General features: G+C 42.0%; 1 protein-coding gene and 1 long non-coding RNA gene across 5 annotated transcripts; both read left to right on the top strand.

Annotated features, from left to right (window-relative positions):
• Positions 1–651: 651 nt before the first annotated feature.
• On the top strand, positions 652–16,781 carry LOC311263068 (ICOS ligand-like). 4 transcript variants are annotated; one of them, XM_084362933.1, is made up of 8 exons: positions 10,554–10,595; positions 10,675–10,769; positions 11,163–11,262; positions 12,170–12,213; positions 14,209–14,550; positions 14,647–14,940; positions 15,176–15,274; positions 15,692–16,781. In XM_084362933.1, exons 3-8 carry the CDS (start codon positions 11,174–11,176, stop codon positions 15,766–15,768), a joined length of 945 nt encoding a protein of 314 aa, XP_084219059.1. In that variant the 5' UTR covers positions 10,554–10,595; positions 10,675–10,769; positions 11,163–11,173; the 3' UTR covers positions 15,769–16,781. The 4 variants fall into 4 exon arrangements, with proteins under 4 accessions (XP_084219058.1, XP_084219057.1, XP_084219059.1 ...); XM_084362931.1 differs by lacking the exons at positions 10,675–10,769; positions 11,163–11,262 and adding an exon at positions 5,706–5,749 and having other exon boundaries at positions 10,518–10,595; XM_084362934.1 differs by lacking the exon at positions 10,675–10,769 and having other exon boundaries at positions 10,558–10,595.
• Positions 3,882–5,672, top strand: LOC311262393. Its single transcript, XR_014623247.1, has 3 exons — positions 3,882–3,967; positions 4,384–4,449; positions 5,096–5,672. It is a non-coding gene; the product is annotated as an uncharacterized lncRNA (long non-coding RNA).
• Positions 16,782–17,032: the final 251 nt, after the last annotated feature.

Raw genomic sequence — 17,032 nt, forward strand, 5'->3', positions numbered from 1 at the left:
AGACGGGCCCAGTGTCCTATGAAGACACAGTACACTGACGCCAGCTTCGAGCTCGAGTCAATGCTGAACCTAATTCAGGTGGTACTGAATCACAGACAGAACTGGCTGATGGTGAAAATGGCGCCAAGCCCCAAAGAACTGTTGACTCAACCATGAAGCCATCTGTGCTTTTAGAGCCTGGACCAGTGGCTCTGAGGCGCTCTACTCGAGTGTGTAAGCCACCAAAACGATACCGGGAATAAGACAGTCTATAACAGTAGTAAACTGTGTTTCTATACGTTACACACAGTAGACACTGACACTTTAATCACCTGAGTTGAACTGTTGTGAGGAAGAAAAAAAGAATTCTCATAGTGTGACAGAGTTTATCTTGTCAAATACCTTACAAATAATGGTAAGGAAAAATGATGGGAACATGTTTATTAACATTTATTATACGCTTTTGTGGAATGTCATTCTCCGCTAAGAGGGAGGGGTGATGTGGTATATTGATCTCATTTAACTGTCATATGGTTGTTATGATTACATATGCTTTTTGGACCTCTGTGAATGTTTTAAAAAAACGTAGTCGCACCCATCTATCCTGCTCTGACTCTCTGTTCATGATAACACGGCTACTGTATCACAGTCTTTATCTTTGTTTTGCAGTCCAGGCATGTCCTCCACAATCCTGCCGATGATCCTTCTGTGTGGTGAGTTATTTGTTCTTTGTTTTTTACTTATTCCTCGACTGCACATCACAGGTAGAAGTGTTTTTTTAAGTTTAAGTATGTAGCAACATAAACACCCCCTGAATGATTGTGCTCGGTGTTTCAAACAAAGGTGACATTCAAATGAGTCAGACTTTTCTTTGCTGTAAACTGGATGTGAACTTGATTTGTTTCTGAGTTCAGGGCAGCAGGGACGACTCTTTAAGTGCTTTTATTATTTAATCTTTTTTCTCTAGTTTGGGCCTCGAAAACTTCTAATCAAATGAAAACACTTTGGAAGAGCTTCACTTGTTATGTGGTTAAAACTTGACAAATTAGTGGGTGTACCACAGGGCTTGTCTGTTAAGAAAATGTACAACCAGAATCAACAGACACACCTATTGTCGAGGCAGAAGGAGCTTTTGTGTAACATTAACAACAGAGCCAGGTGAGCTAACGTCGCATCTTTAGCTCCACTAAGAGCAACAAGTATGTGTGAGGATCGATACAGAAATATTGATAGATAACTTTATTAATGCCCAAGGGGAAATTGGGCTACCATAGCAGCTGGTACATTCAAGTACAAACAAGTAATGATGCGTAGGTCTGTTTCTAGGATATATTAAAAGATCGATATCTAAGCTCAGCTCAGTTCATTAGTATCACTGTGCAGACACTCAGTAGAAAGATGCTCTGAGCAGCATCTCGTCTGAATAATACCCAGTGGACAGGAACTACCTCTCCTTCCTCCTGTCATACTGTAGTCATATGCAAACTACAGCTCTATAATTAGGTAAGGCGCCTCAGGCGTTAATGATGACAGGCATTATGTACAGATAGAGAGTGAAGCTACTCAGGCCCTTAGTGCACACGTAGCCTGTGAGTTTCCAGGTGTTGTGGGGACATTTCCTCGGATGGTCGGGAGATGAAGTTGTTAATGTTGGTTCTTGTAGTCGGGCTGTTTCGTTGACCTTCCACATGTTGGTGTTAACAAAGTCGACAATTGATCTGAAATGAATCCAGTTATTCTCCAAAATATTTGTACGTCCGGCTCAGTTACTTTTTCTACTTTTCTGGGTCTTTTCTTTTCATGTTATTGATCTTTGGGACTTATTATTTCTCTTTCACTGACAAATATGTTTTCTTTTCTAGCTCACATCACAGGTCTCATCTCAGTGCAGCTTCTCAATCTCAATGCCACTGTTGGAGGATCCGTCCTGATCCCCTGTTCTCTCCCAGGTTATGGACCGAGTCTCAAATGGTTTTACTGGCAGGAGGGTGAACAACATTTTGTTCAGTGGGAAGATGGGAAAATAATCCCAACCCGAAACAAAAAATACGAAAACAGGACTCAAGTCTTCAATTCTGGGTTCGGTTCTGGAAATATTTCCATCAGACTTGACAACATTTCTCCTGAAGATGATCAGAAGACATACTTTGCTGTAGTTAAGATACGTTCCAAACCATCTCAAGAACGGTGCAGATCCATGCTGCAGGTTTCAGGTAAATTCAGAAGCTTCTTTACACCAAACCTCAATAAAACTCTCCTCATATCAAAGTGCTGTAAATGTCTCGGTTGTTCTTTCTGTCACACTCACAGCTCCCTACCAGGATCTGGACCTGAAGGTTAACAACACAGCCAACAGTGCAACCTGCACAGCACGAGGAGGATACCCTGAAGCTCAAGTATCATGGAAGGGTCTGAACAGATACAACGATGAACAGATGGACCTGCAGGGTGCTGCGACGTCCCTGCAGAAGGATCCAACAGAGAAAACCTTCTCCTTCACAAGCTCTGTCAATGTTACGGGGTTAAAGTCTGTAACCTGCGTCGCCTACAACCCTCACTCCCACGAGAGCATTACCAGAACCATGGAGATCGACGCTGCTGCTGGTGAGAGATCATTCAGATCAGTTCATGTGGCCTGAAAGCATCTGCGGGGATGTTGTTCAGCAATTTAATTATGAATAAACTATAAGGAACTGGTTTCAATGAATTATGGCCTGTTTGATTTGACGTTTGACAAATGTGTTCAACCTGTTTTTAGTGGAAATTAAACGTAAATTAAATGAAATTAACGTAAAGTTTCCTAAACGTCTGATCCCAGTCCAGCCCAAAGTCAATGCAAAGCTGTTGTTGGAGTACAGGCACGGTTTGGGGCTCTTCTGAAAAGTTATAAGCTGCGTTTTATTTTCCTAAAGCTGTCAGAAGCTCTGCAAGTGCTTCTGGATACGATCCCTGGAGCTGATCGCGGTCGTCCTAGACAATGCTTGTGACCCACAGCACGTTTCAGCAGCGTCCCAGAAGCAGCTCTCTGCTCTGCTCTGAACACGTGCCAAGTCTATTTTTGACAGAAGTGAACTGCAGCTGCATCAAGCTGCCCAGAGCAGATTGAGGCAAACACCAAGTGCTGACTCAGGCTCTACGGCATAATACAGTCAGATTGAAAATAAACACACTTTAAACAGACAAATAACAAAGCAATTTAACTACCTAGCACATCAGGAGGACTACAAAGCACAAACACTAAGAATAATTGATAAAATAAACACAATCTGAGCAAGTCAACCACATAAAACCCTCCTGAAGTTCCTGTGCAACAGACGGCAGGTAACAGAGACGATCCCAGTCTCATCTAGACTTACATGGTCCAAGTTCAGATGTATTGACAGAATCACTGAAAATGAACACTTAGCACATGCTTTCCTGAGGAAATATTCAGGCACCTGGTCAAAAAACATTTTGTGACCTCATAATACCTCTGCCTGAGAGTAACAGGAGCATTAAACTCATCATAGTTCAGATAAAATAGTAAAAAACAGGTGCTGAGGTGGAAAAACAGCCAATACAAAGAGCATAAAACTACATAAACTGATCTCTGTCTCTCTAGATATACTAAACCAAACACCAGGCGACTCTAGTCCTTCACAAAACAAAGGTGAGCAGAGTTTTGTTAAACTATTCAGTTCTGGATTTGAAATCTCATTGGCTACATGATGCATCAATCATCTGGAGGCTGGCTTGTAAGAGGCTCAGGAGAGAAGAGAAAGAAGAGAGAGTGGGTGACTTCTCTGTATAATCACTCGTTGGCTGTTGTAGGCTCTAGGACGGGCATATACGCCCATCTGCAGCAGGTCTAATTGTTTTTTAATCTGTTGTTTCTCCTGATTTACAGATGGAAACGAGAGCTTGGCTGCAATAATTGTACCTGTTGTCCTCGTCATCCTTGTCCTCGCTGGTGTCCTTGCTGGTGTCTATGTGTGGTACAGAAGGCAACGTGAGTGATCTTCTCTGATTTCTGTTCTGTTATTTTATGTTTCATCAACTAGTGGGACGGGATGAACTCAAACACCAAACAGAAACCATGTGACCTGATGTGAATAAACACAACTAGGCTGAAACTGTAAAGTGGAGTTGAGTTTGTTCAGTAAGCAGAAATTTGTGCTAATCTAGCAAACATCTGGTCGCTACATACCCAATCTGACCTCGTACGTGGTATGAATAGTACTTCAGTCAGCGATTTTCCAACACATCCTCTTATTTCTGGTCTGTATGTAGAGCGTCTGCTCATAATCAGTTCTACCCTCATCATGCTGATACAGCGGCAGCGAACCGTAAAATAATGGTTTGATTTAGTTGAAATACACTCTTTAGATACTTTAATCATTGATCTTCTCTACCCTCTTCACACAGATCCAGATCCAGCTCTGACTCCGGCTCCGGCTCCAGATCCGGATCCGGCTCTGGCTCTGGCTGAAGGTGAGCAGTTTTTTTGTGATGATGGCAGCGACCTAGTTTCACCGGAGCAATCCATGAAGCTGATGATGTAAAATGCCAGCAGAGATTATTCAAACCTCATAACTAATAATTATCAAAGATTTATAAGAATCAGGACAAGAAAATTCTGCTGCTTGTCGAAGTGTTGAATTCAGCATCAGTGCTGACTGAATCATGAGTTAACAAGATGTGGCTGCATTTGTAAATGGCCACAAGGCAGCGCTGTCGGTACCACGCTGTAATATGTGGTACACACGCTAATGAAGAACTCGTGTGTCACGTTTCATCTTGTTAAAGTAACAGAAACATCATGTAACATCTACACCCCTGGAGGTAGACTTGCTTGATAGTTTACACGCTCTGTCACGTGCACCGGGCCACGCCACCAAAAGTTGTTTAATCACTTGCCACGAAGATGCAGACGCAGCAGAACCTCTCCAAGACCCAGTTCAGGAGGAGGGTGAGCTGTATTGAGTTGATAGCAGCGAGCTAGTTTGAAAATGCCAACTGAGATCATTCAAACCTAATAACTTATAATAATAATAACTCATAATAATAATAATAATAATAATAATAATAATCATAGAATCAGTTAATGTCTCTCATGCTCTTCCCAACCTGTCAGCAGGAAATGGATCTGAGGGAGCTGTTTCACTAACTGAGACTGGCGCTGCGTATCGCTGTCCCAACACCAACACCAACGATATCGCTGCTGCTGCTCCAGAGGAGAAAGAAAAACTGTTGAAAAAAGAAAATGGAAATGAAGACAGAAACTCAAAAAGACTCAGTGAATATGACAACATGCGTCCGAACTGGCAGCGAAATACTGAAGCATAATCACCGCCACACAACTGTGGGAGCCGCCTGGCCCTGCTGTCCGCGACAGACACTGTTTTTTGGGCAGAAATGTGACAACGAGTCGTTGGGACAGACAGGACGACAGACACTTTTCCATGTTTGGATGTATGGACGACTTTTTTCCTCACTTAAGTTGCCAAAGACACTACCAGTTACCTCAGTACTCTTGTTTGGTCCTGTTACGTTGCTTTGTGGGACATTTCTCTTTTATTTGATGAGTGAAGGATCTGTTTAGCTGTCAGACTGAACGCCATCAGACCGACACGCCCCCGTCTGTCCACACGGACGCCAAACTGTCCCCCCTCTCTGCATCGGATGCCGAGGCGGATTATCAGCACATGCTCCACCCCCATGACAGTCTGGCTGCAGACCTCCACTGTCAGGACCCTTCGTTGCAGACCTGCACTGTGAGGCCACCTCCACTGTGGGGACCGGAAGTTCATTTTAAGCTTCTCAAAATAAAAGCGAATGTACCGGAAGCACATTTTCGTTCCCCATGTGAATATACTTTATTTCTTGGGGCATTATTTTATATAATATATATATTTTTAAATTATATTTACCTACATTAATTCAATTAAAATTATTTTAAAAGATGTATGTTTCCAGTTCAACTGGAGGGTTAGGGTTAACAAGAAAATATCAAGATAAAAAACAAACAAATATTATATATATATAAAAAAGAAAATACAAAACAGTATGGCCACTTCTAGGGTTATTCTACAGATAATCAATGCAAACTAGATGTACAGCTATTGTTAAAACATTATTACTCAAAACATGCGTTATTGTACTCCAGTGTTTTAATTTAATTGGCAAAAAGGACAGCTGTTAGTTTAGTTTGCACTACAAATTCGTTTTGAAACAATACTGTAAATACACCTCAATGTGTGATGGCATAATGTGCTGTCAGACCACATGGATTTGCCAATGGAGGATGTGAGGGTTGATTTTAAATTAACTTAGCTTTGTGTATTCAAAGTGAATTACTGAATACCTACTTACATGATCCAGATAACCAATAACCTGTGTTACAGGAGAAAACAGTAGACACAAAACAAACTTTCAAATGTCTTTTTATTTTCCAATAAAATTGTCAATTGGGACTGCGATGGAGATCGACCCCGAGATGCTGAACAACAGTTTGTGCAAACTGTCTCTGTTGGGTTCAATTCTGTCAGATGATCAGTCAGGGCCTTTGGCTTCAGGAGGTCATCTGGCAATTATTACTTATTAATTACTATACTATTATTATTACTATACAAGTACTTTACAAGCCGCTCCAAAGTATCATCCGGTGGCGGATAGCCAGTGTCCTGGTGCTTTTCTGGTGTTGTACTGGCTGCCTCAGTTTTGAAGATGTCCCGGTTTGTCTGGATTAAGTGCCACTTATTCCAGGCACAGGGACAATGCCAAGTATTATCTTCGGTGTTGTAAGACACCATTACCCTTCCAAGGCGACTGTAGTGATTTACAGATGGCTCATGGATAGAAAAACAAAAGTGCTTCTGGCTCTCTTGAAGAGATACTTGAACACACAGAGGCACATGAGTTGCTTTGGCATATCTTTGTCTTTTCAGGCAGGTTGTCTTTTCAGCATCACCAAAAAATGTCAACGCCACCATCTGAGACAAAACTTCCTCTTTAAGGAATCCCTCCGTTGCCATTTCAGTACAGTAGTCCAGTGAACGAATGTGGTCACAGTGCCGAAACGTTAATCCACTTCTAACAGTCATAAGATGATACTGCATGCATTCCTGTAACTCACACTCTATTTTATGAACATGACCCCAGGTTTTGTTCTGCACATGTATGGGCACAGACAACTCAAGCCTTGTTTCCTGCACTGCAGAAATGCCATTGGTAGCATCTACACAGACACTCAAGTGATCCTTTACTGTTATGTTCTTTGATTTTCCACTGTGTTTTCTCTGGATATGTTTGACCATGTTTTTCTTGTAGATAGCGTTGTTGCAATGAGGGCATTTATCCTTTTTCAGGGATAATCTTGAACCTATATTCCCTGTGGCAGCAGGTAAAACCAAGGAGGACAGAGTCAGTCAAATCTTGAGAGGTGGAGACTGTGGCTTGCAGGGGCGTGGATACAGGTGCGGCATTTGTGTATTGTTGCTCTGCTGAAGCTAAGCTGGAAGAGGAGAGATCCGGTAAAGATAAAACCGAGGAGGACACTGCAGCTGTATCTCTGTGGGTGGGAGGAGAGGTCTGTTCTGGAGAGGCGGCAGTCATGGCACCCTGGCAAGCCTCTAAGCGTCTTGTCATGTCTGGCCTTCTCAATATAGTTTTACTGCACACAGGGCAATTATAGTGTCCCTGATCTCTGCAGTTCAACCCACATCTGCAGATAATTTTATCTAGAATAAAATCATGCAAAAAAAAACATCTTAGTTAAGGACCAATGACAAATAGGTACACACTATAAATACTGTTTATACTGTATTTACTGTGGATCTTTCTGGGTGCGAGTGCATGCGCACACACACACACCACACACACAATATCAGCAACATTCAACTTTTCACTTTTCATTTTCTGCTATTGATTTTGGCTCACATTACTCACATAAATTTTGACTTGCAGAGCAGAGCAGTAAGACACACAGACAAGTGAGGTGTTAGCTGTTCTTCACTGCTACTTACATTCCCTTAATTTTCCTTTTACCAGCCAAACCACAACCTGCCAGAAGTTAGTAGCATTGGCTCATACTTTATGAGTACAAACACACATACGTTACTTACCTTTAAATAAAATGCCGCCTTCCCTGTGTCCCTCCCAGTGGCTCTGCAGCTTGAAGAATTTGGTTGGTTTGAATTTTAGGCAGTGAAACTGGTTGCAGCATGACGTGCAGCGTTCAACTTGGGGCGTAGTGCCGGGAGTAAAGACTGAAATATGCATCTGTAAGAGACAGAACATGTTGTAATAATTCAAACAAAATTATATGATATGACTCAGTTTTCTTGGCCTTTGAGCTGGAAAATAACACATTTAAGTGAGCACTATCGCGTGCACAAGACGACTTCAACAACAAGTTATTGTACAGTGGAAACTGCTTTAATGTTATATTGATCATGGATACTGATCAACCGTTTATATGGATCAAAATGCCTGGGACAGAATCATTTCTATACAAATGCTGTTTGCAAACGACAGTGAAAGCCTTCTGATGTCATGCTAATCCCATAGATATATCTAAATAATATATCCCTAGAGTGCCTTCAGAGGCTAATCCTAAAGTTACTCTAGTTAGTGCTAGCCACCGTTAGCCTAACTACGATAACAACGCTAAAAACTACCCAAAAGTCCAAAACTCAATTCTTTCAAATTAATATAACTTGACAGGGCTATATATATTGTAGGACGTAACGTTCTAGTGACTGTTTCTGTTTCTTTGTATGACGAAAAGTTGTCACTTGACTTTTACTCACCTCGTAGTCTCCACACTTCACAAATACGTTCTTCCGGTATTCTCACTTTTATATTGAAAAGCGTTGAATCAACTTCCGGTCCCCACAGTGGAGGTGGCCTCACAGTGCAGGTCTGCAGCCAGACCCCTCATGATTCCCATCTTGAAAGAGCGGTGTGAACGGGCCTGTGGTGTGCCGATTTATTTTGTTGTCTCTTATTTATTTTTGAGCGTCCAGTGAGAGTGTTTCTGTATCGTCAGTGTGTCTGAATGTTGGGGTTTGTGTTCAAAGTGATTTTTTTGATAATTAAACAATGGTGCTTGAAGAGTATTTGATTTACTGTATTGTATTTCACTTTACTATGTATAAAACTTAAGTACAAAAATGGTCAGAAGAAGTTGTGCGTAAACCAAAATTGAGCCTAAAACAGCGTAATTAAGAATAAACTGGATGCTTCCAGTCAAATCCAGAGAACGGAGAGTGTCACCTGCGTGATTGAAGAAGTCCAATATTTGACAATATATGTCTTTTTCCTGAAATTGTCTGCAGACTGTCAGATGAACATAGACTTCAGGAGAAGAGAGATTTGGCAAGAAACACTGGGACATTTTGAAGTGAATGAATGAATCCATCTCCTGATCGTGAACTGGTTCAGAGGGTGATCTTACAGTGACCTCTACGTGTTTCTGTAAATCATTTGGTAACTATGTTAACACTTGGTTTGTGGGTCTGTTTATGTGTGTCCTACTCTGTGTACGTGAAAGAGTGTGACACAGCGATCCTGCAGCAATAAATGTCCTGTTTATACGGTGCTGATGATTCAACGGCAGGTCGGGCAGCGCTTCACTGCTGCATGTTGTTGTCTGTTGGCTAAGCTATCATTGGATCACTTGCTGACTTTACAACCTGTCTGACCACTCAGAAAACACTTGATGAGTAAACCTTTGCCATCATAAACTGTAGTTTTCTGTTTAAACTACAACAATAAAATCATCCCCGTGTTAAACTTGCAAAAAGTGCACCACTGACCCCAGTGTGATGGACGCTGGTGTTTCTCAATTATTCCAAAAATTAGGTACTTCCTGTTTATTTATGAAACGAGACAGCAAAGAGGATGTGAGAGGAGGGAGGGATGAGATACTGCTGAGTGAAACATGAGCCAAGTTGAAGTGTGGCCTAGTGGACGCGAAGGTGTGGTGAAGATGAAGATGAGGTAAATAAACATCGCCGCACCAACAGACCACCTCCATATCGTTAAACAATCACCAAGATCGATGAGGTAATTCCTGTGTGGACAGGAAGGTTAGTGTGTGAGTGATCGCCTACATTTCTGCAGAGTCACGCTGGCTGAGATACTTGGACACGTTCTGCTCAGACATTTGCAGCACACTCTCCGACACATGTGAAAGGAGTTGTTTTTTTTAATTTTTAGTTATTATGATGATATTTCTGCATTATCTTAGTGAAATTAAAGTTAGTTATTTCCTTTTATTATGTGGACCAGACATGTACAAGGCAAAACCTGTAAAACCACATTACAAGTGTCGTGTTCGTGAGAAGACACTCGCAGGAAGTTCTCACGTAAAAGTGTCTCACCAACAAAGACCTCACAGAGACTTCATGTGACCCTCGCTTGTTTGTGTGTGCAGACATGTAATAAGGTATCTGTGATTGACGTCTCAAAGCTGTCTAAACCACAATAGGAAGCAGTGGTTGAACGGTGTGCTTCGTCTGAGATGTCACAGCCCCTTTCCTCTTGTTCCTCTGCAGCGACTGAGCCATGCACACTTGCTGCTGCATTCAGACGAAGGAAGAGCTCAATGTGAAGGAGTGGAAACAAAACATCAGGTCAGTTTCATCTAATTCCTTAACATTTGTTTGATAAAAATAGAAATATTGCAAATGTACTTCTGCTTTCTGTTTTAAGAGGAATTAAAACAGCTGAAGTTGGACATCATCTTAAATCCTTCACATGGAGTGTCGTGCTGAAGTTGAAGTTCAGAGACTTGTCATTGGTTCATTGTAAGGCTGAACTGCACTGTGACTTTTATTCTTCTCGTCTCTTTTAAACTTATTCTATTTTAGCTTTTTTTTCCAAATGCAATTTTTAAATGTCTTTTAATGTAATTTTATTACTTGTGTCTGATTTGTGCCATACAAATAAACTTTACTCCAGTAAAAGTAATAGAGTACAGGCTCTGAAATGTACTCAGACTATTAAAGTTAAAGGTAGAATCAGCAGGATTAGATAGTCGATAGTTGAGTCTCATTTTCAGAAATAGCCATGAGAAAATCCCTGAGAGCACCTCTCCCCATTCCTGACGTCCTATGTCTGTTTCCGTCTTTCACGTCTTTCACTTCTCTTACGTCACTGTGACGTCTCGCCACGTCTGCCTGCGTGGCGTCCACTGATAGGCTGAGGGAGAATGCGGATACATTCTCTGCTCGTGGGCGGCTCAGAAAAACAAGCACTGTCCAGAAGAGACGCTAAGTTTGCTCCTCTCTCGATCCACAGGTACTGCAAAACATGTTTAGCTTGGTGTTGAATCTGAAATGTTTTGGAAATGTATAATGAGTGTAGGAAGCTTAAGTTTGAAGCTTCGTATCCTGATGGGCCTCGTCATGATGATGAAGGTTGCACTTTGACCTTCAGATTTCTACAGTAGTTTGTACGTGTGTGTAACAAACATGAGCATCTGGTAACATCAGAAATGTGTTTTAAGGAGTGTTAAGACTATTAGCCACCCGTTTGTAAAAAAAAAAAAAGGTGAAGAAAGACACTATTTTTTAAACTAGTTTCACTTTTGAGTCACTCGTTAACATGGACGAGGTCGTGACACAAGTGTGAGAGGGTATTGTGTAAGTGATAGAAGGTCTTGGGTTTATTAAACAAGTGTAGAATGAGTGTGACTGTCATGTATGTGTTGAATGTGAATGAATGTCAGGATCAGAGTGAAGTGAATGTGTATTTTGAGTTATATAATATGTTTGTACATCTTAATATTTTAAGTGAAGCCGATTCTTGTTCATGTGGAACATAAGTGCGATTATTTTGAATTCATGTGTGCTTATTTCTCTCTTATTTCGATTGTTTATTGACAGTCTGGTTTTGGCATTTGTTAATTTGCTATTTGTGTGTTAGTGTTTTAGAAAGCTTCGAGTAGCTGATGTGACAGAGTTTTATATAGATGTGTGAGAAATAAACGAGCCCTGGCCGGAGCAAGACGCTGACTTCAGTAATAATATTACCTAACACTTCCTCATCCTGTCTAAATCTGGAAACTACAGCTCTAAAAACTCAGTGAAACTCTTTGAAACACACTTGTAATGGATAAACTGAGTGTGTATGACTCCTGTCGATATGTGATGTGTTTCTATCACAGTCTAAATGATCAGCTGTGTCTGTGTTTGTTTTTTTGCAGTCCCATCATGCTGACTGTGGTTCTTCCTCTGTTGCTCCTCCTCGGTAAGATTAACATTTTCATTCACTGACATCATCATGACAAGAAAACAGAAGCTGATAGAGTTCAGGGCACACCTTAAAAACCACATTACTGCAAAATAGGGAAGTAAGTTTTTACAAAAAAGTCTTTAAGCTTCTCAGCTTCCGGTAATGAAGTGAGACATCCTGAAAAGGGTTGATTCAGTAAATGACATCTGATGAAAGACAATGATGTCTTGCATCAGAGATGTTGCCTCTGACAACAGGAAAGGGTGGGGGCTTGTATAGTGGGTGAACAGGACAATACAGTTACAGAAACTGACAAGCATGCGTGAAAGAAACTACAATGAATGCATGATAAGAATCTGCTGCAGCCTGAGTCTAAAGGGGTTTACACACCGGTGATCTGATGAATAAACAACAAGAATAATGCAAAATACTCACCTGTCAGTGTGACAGATATACACTGCAGCACTGAGCGGCTCAGGAAGTTAGAGGTCACAAGGAGTCTGGTGGATTTGAAGACAGCTCAGATGATATCGCAGCTTCAGTAAATCCCACATGTACATTATGTTACTTTTACATCAGTGTTAGGGGCCGTTGGCGACCACGTTAGCGTCTGTGTTTCTGCCTTTTTAGGTGGATATTTGTGAGGAAACCTGAGGACATTCCTGCCTCGTTAGCAACTATAGCAGGACACATTCCCTTCCAAGTCCTTTGACCTCCTGCTGAGACCAAACAACACATTTTAAGTGAAACTATAATGTTTTCCTATCCCTAACTGTAGTATGGCCAAAACTGTTAGTATATTTATATTTATATTTAAATTTTGTTTCATATATATTATCAATAATAATGTTGAATTGACAGTTTCTGACAGAGTATTTTCCTTGGGATATTGCACTTCTTGAGCTTGTTCAGTTCTGCTTTAACGCCTCCTGTTCTGTCAGACCTGATGTGGTTCGGACGTGCGACCAGACCACAGATCAGCGGTGACGTCTCTGAGCTGCTGCTCCAACTTTACCCTTCAACCGTGCTTATAGGCATCATATCTTTAGCGATACAGTACGTAACTGCGCTGGTTCTGTCTGTGTGTCGCTTCGGTTTCTGCTCATGTGGGGTAATGGCTGAAAAAGCATCGGCAACTGTTGGTTGTCGAACTGAAGTTTGACTAGTAGCAGCAGTGTGGCTGGGCTGTTAGCGACTTGTGGGAGGCTGACGCTAGCATGACAGCGCTAACTCATACTTTCGGAGTCCTGTTTGGGTCGGTACCTTTTGAGATTATGGAAGAGGTGTGCATCAGTTTCCAAACATCCAGCTTCAACGACCTAAAACTAGAGATGGGATTTATGGCTCTTTGAGGGGAGCTGGATCTTGGTGAGCCGTTCCTTTCAAAGAGCCGTTCAAAAAACTGGCTCATTTGACAGATTTTTTTTACGCACAAGGCACAAGGCACAAGGCAGGTGGTGTCATGCTACATTTGCATATCTAATAAGCACCGTGCAGCTGGGCTTCCTCCTCCCCATGTTTTTTCCCCCTCCTGTTCCCTGTCCCACTCAGGGGAGGAGCAAATGAGGAGCTTTTGTGTGCATCTGCGTGAAACACACAGTGATATATGACAAAAAAAAAAAAAAAAATTAAAAAAGAACGGTTCCCAGCTGCGACTCGGTTCCCATCGTTCATGTTAACGAGCCGTTCAAAAGAATCGGTTCGTTCATGAACGTCACAACACTACCTAAAACGCAGTTTACGTGTCAAAAAAAGGCCAAAACACAGCAAAAGCTTCATTTTAAGAAGAGCCGTGTACATGTGGACAGAGTCTTAGCCTGCTAGAAGTCGACAATGCATCAGCAAGCTCTTGGATCGTGTCTTTGAACAAGAGTGAGCACTGATTTGCCTCTGACATGGAGCTTTTTGGTGTGTAGTATTGTATTTAGCTCAATGAATCTCTGCAGTTGTACATCTGAGAGTGAGCCTTTTCTCCTCCTCCTGACAAATATTTCATTGTTTTGTTTCTAGCACCCACTGTGGCTCAAACGACTCTGCTTGTCCCTGCAACCGTTGGAGGATCCGTCCTGATTCCCTGTTCTCTCCCCGGATATCCACTCAGCCTCAACTGGTTCTATTGGCAGGAGGACCAGCACCTTTTATTTCACTGGGATGGTGTGAAAACAATCCCAGTACAAAACAACAAGTACGTGAACAGGACTCATGTCTTCAATTCTGGGTTCGGTTCTGGAAATATTTCCATCAGACTCCACAACATTTCTCCTGAAGATGATCAGAAGACATACTTTGCTGTAGTTAAGATAGGTTCCAAACCACCTCAAGAACAGTGCAGATTCATGCTGCAGGTTTCAGGTAAATTCAGAAGCTTCTTTACACCAAACCTAAAAAAAACCTCCTCATATCAAAGTGCTGTAAATGTCTCAGTTGTTCTTTCTGTCACACTCACAGCTCCCTACCAGGATCTGGTTCTGACGGTTAACAACACAGCCAACAGTGCAACCTGCAGAGCACGAGGAGGATACCCTGAAGCTCAAGTATCATGGAAGGGTCTGAACAGATCCAACGGTGAACAGCTGGACCTGCAGGATGCTGAGATGTTCCTGCTGCAGGATGCAACAGAGAAAACCTTCTCCGTCACAAGCTCTGTCAATGTTACGGGGTTAAAGTCTGTAACCTGCGTTGCCTACAACCCTCACTCCCAAGAGACCATTACCAGAACCAGGGAGATCAACGCTGCTGCTGGTGAGAGATCATTCAGATCAGTTTATGATTAAACAAGACCAAGACCCAATCCCAACTAAAGTGAACCTAAACAGCACCGTTGTCTACCGTAAAATCAAAACAATGAGCCGAAAGACACTAAAACACTGACTGACCCCGTTTCACATTCATTATCTGACCCGTTGCTAATATAAAAATATTGTTTCGAGCAAGTTAAAAAGCAAAAAGAAAAATCATTGTTTCCTCTAATTTACAGGGAAGGACCATTTGGGAGGTTTTGGGATTTTTGCTGCCATCATTCTACCCGTACTTGCAGTCCTTGGCATTTCTGTATTTTGGTGGATCCGTATAAAACGTGAGTACATTTAACTTATTTTGCTTTTATTCTTGTGTGCGTTTACCTGTTAAGAAAATTGAGTCATCCTACCAGATTCTGCACGAATGCTGCTGTGTAAAGCCTCCTAATCATCGATTAATCAGCTCTGTGTGGTGAAATATCTAATGTCTGTTCACGACCCTGTTGGTGTAGGACGGTAACTGAATCAAAGGTGGACATGAGTAATATCAACTTTGTAACTTCCCTGCTTTAACTCCTGGCATGCACGCTACGATGTTAGCGCTCCTAGCTTCTGGCTCATCTGCTGGTGTGGTCTTTCCTCCAACGTTGAGGGTTCACTCATCTCAAAACACGATCACTGAGGATGATCCTGAAGCAGGTGAGCACCAGGAAGGAAAAATGCCCTGATGATGTTTGTGTCTTCTTTTTTCGTAGGATCAAAACCAAACCAGCAGCCAGAAAGACCAGCTGGGCCTGATGGTGACCAGGAAGAAAATGAAATGAATGGATGAATACAAACAAAACAGATAATTATTCATGAGGGGGTCCTAAAGGTACAACTATCAAGAGGTTAAAAGTCTGGCTCCATTGACGCCTTTAAATCTAAACTCAAAACTCACTTTCTTGACTTAGCCTTCAATGAGTCCTTGACATCGATTGCTAGCTTCCTCTGTTGGTCGGTCTCAGTCTCAGTGAGTAAACTATAGTATTAGACTCCACATTGTCCTGCCGACGAGTAATAATCTGCTTATTCTGATTAAACATTGCATTTCTCTAACTTTGTTTTGCTTTGTGTTCCCACAAGCTGCAAGCTGTGTCACTTTCACTCTCTATAGCTTCCTCCTCCTCTTTCTCCTCCTCCTCCTCCTCCTACTCTCTTTTCATTCAGGCTCACTTCAGATGACCTCAGGCCCAAGGGACCATCTACCTCTCCTGGCCCCTACAGCCCCACATACTGTCGGATCTGGATTGTCACACCTGGGCTCCGTTGGATCATTTCATCTCCTTTTTTTCACTATCTCCTTATAACTGTATTCCTGCAATTTTTGAGGCCTCATCACTCTGATCTCTCTATCGATTACTAATCATCCTGTGTGGCCCGCCCTCTTCCAGGTCACCATGTTGGACAGGAGGTCGTGTGGCTCGGGCACCACCTGGCGATGCCTCATCCCGCTCAGTCGTCTCCTGGATCCACACACTTTACACATATAATTTGTATCAGATTTCTGTCAATGCAACCTGTAAACTGTGATTTGCTGTTCTTACTGTACATGCGACATCTATTGCACGTCTGTCCGTCCTGGAAGAGGGATCCCTCCTCTGTGGCTCTTCCTGAGGTTTCTTCCATCGTCTTTTTTTTTTCCCTGTTAAAAGGCTCGTTTTTTCCATCAAGATGGCAAGTTTTTCCTCACTCGAATCGAGGGTCTAAGGACAGAGGATGTCGCTCACTGTACAGACTGTAAACAACATTGAGGCAATGTGATTGTGATTTTGGGCTGTATAAATAAAATTTGATTTGATTTGATTTAAAAAGTCTGATGAGGCTACATCACCTGATGAGTATGTCTTCACACCTGTGTGTGGGTGTGCACAATGTTTGTGGTCAGAGAGAAGACATGCCAATTGTCAAGTGTAGTATAGTGATGCTTTCAAGTCCCCTCATGTAAAATCCAGGGCAAAGAGATTTAAACAGTGTAAACCACAATTATTCCAAAAGGAAACCCTTCTCCAAAGTGTCAAAGACGGACATTTGCCCACTCATGTGGCTTACGATGA

Source organism: Pagrus pagrus (genome assembly GCF_965226575.1).
Source record: "Pagrus pagrus genome assembly, chromosome: 9".
NCBI lineage: Eukaryota > Metazoa > Chordata > Actinopteri > Spariformes > Sparidae > Pagrus > Pagrus pagrus.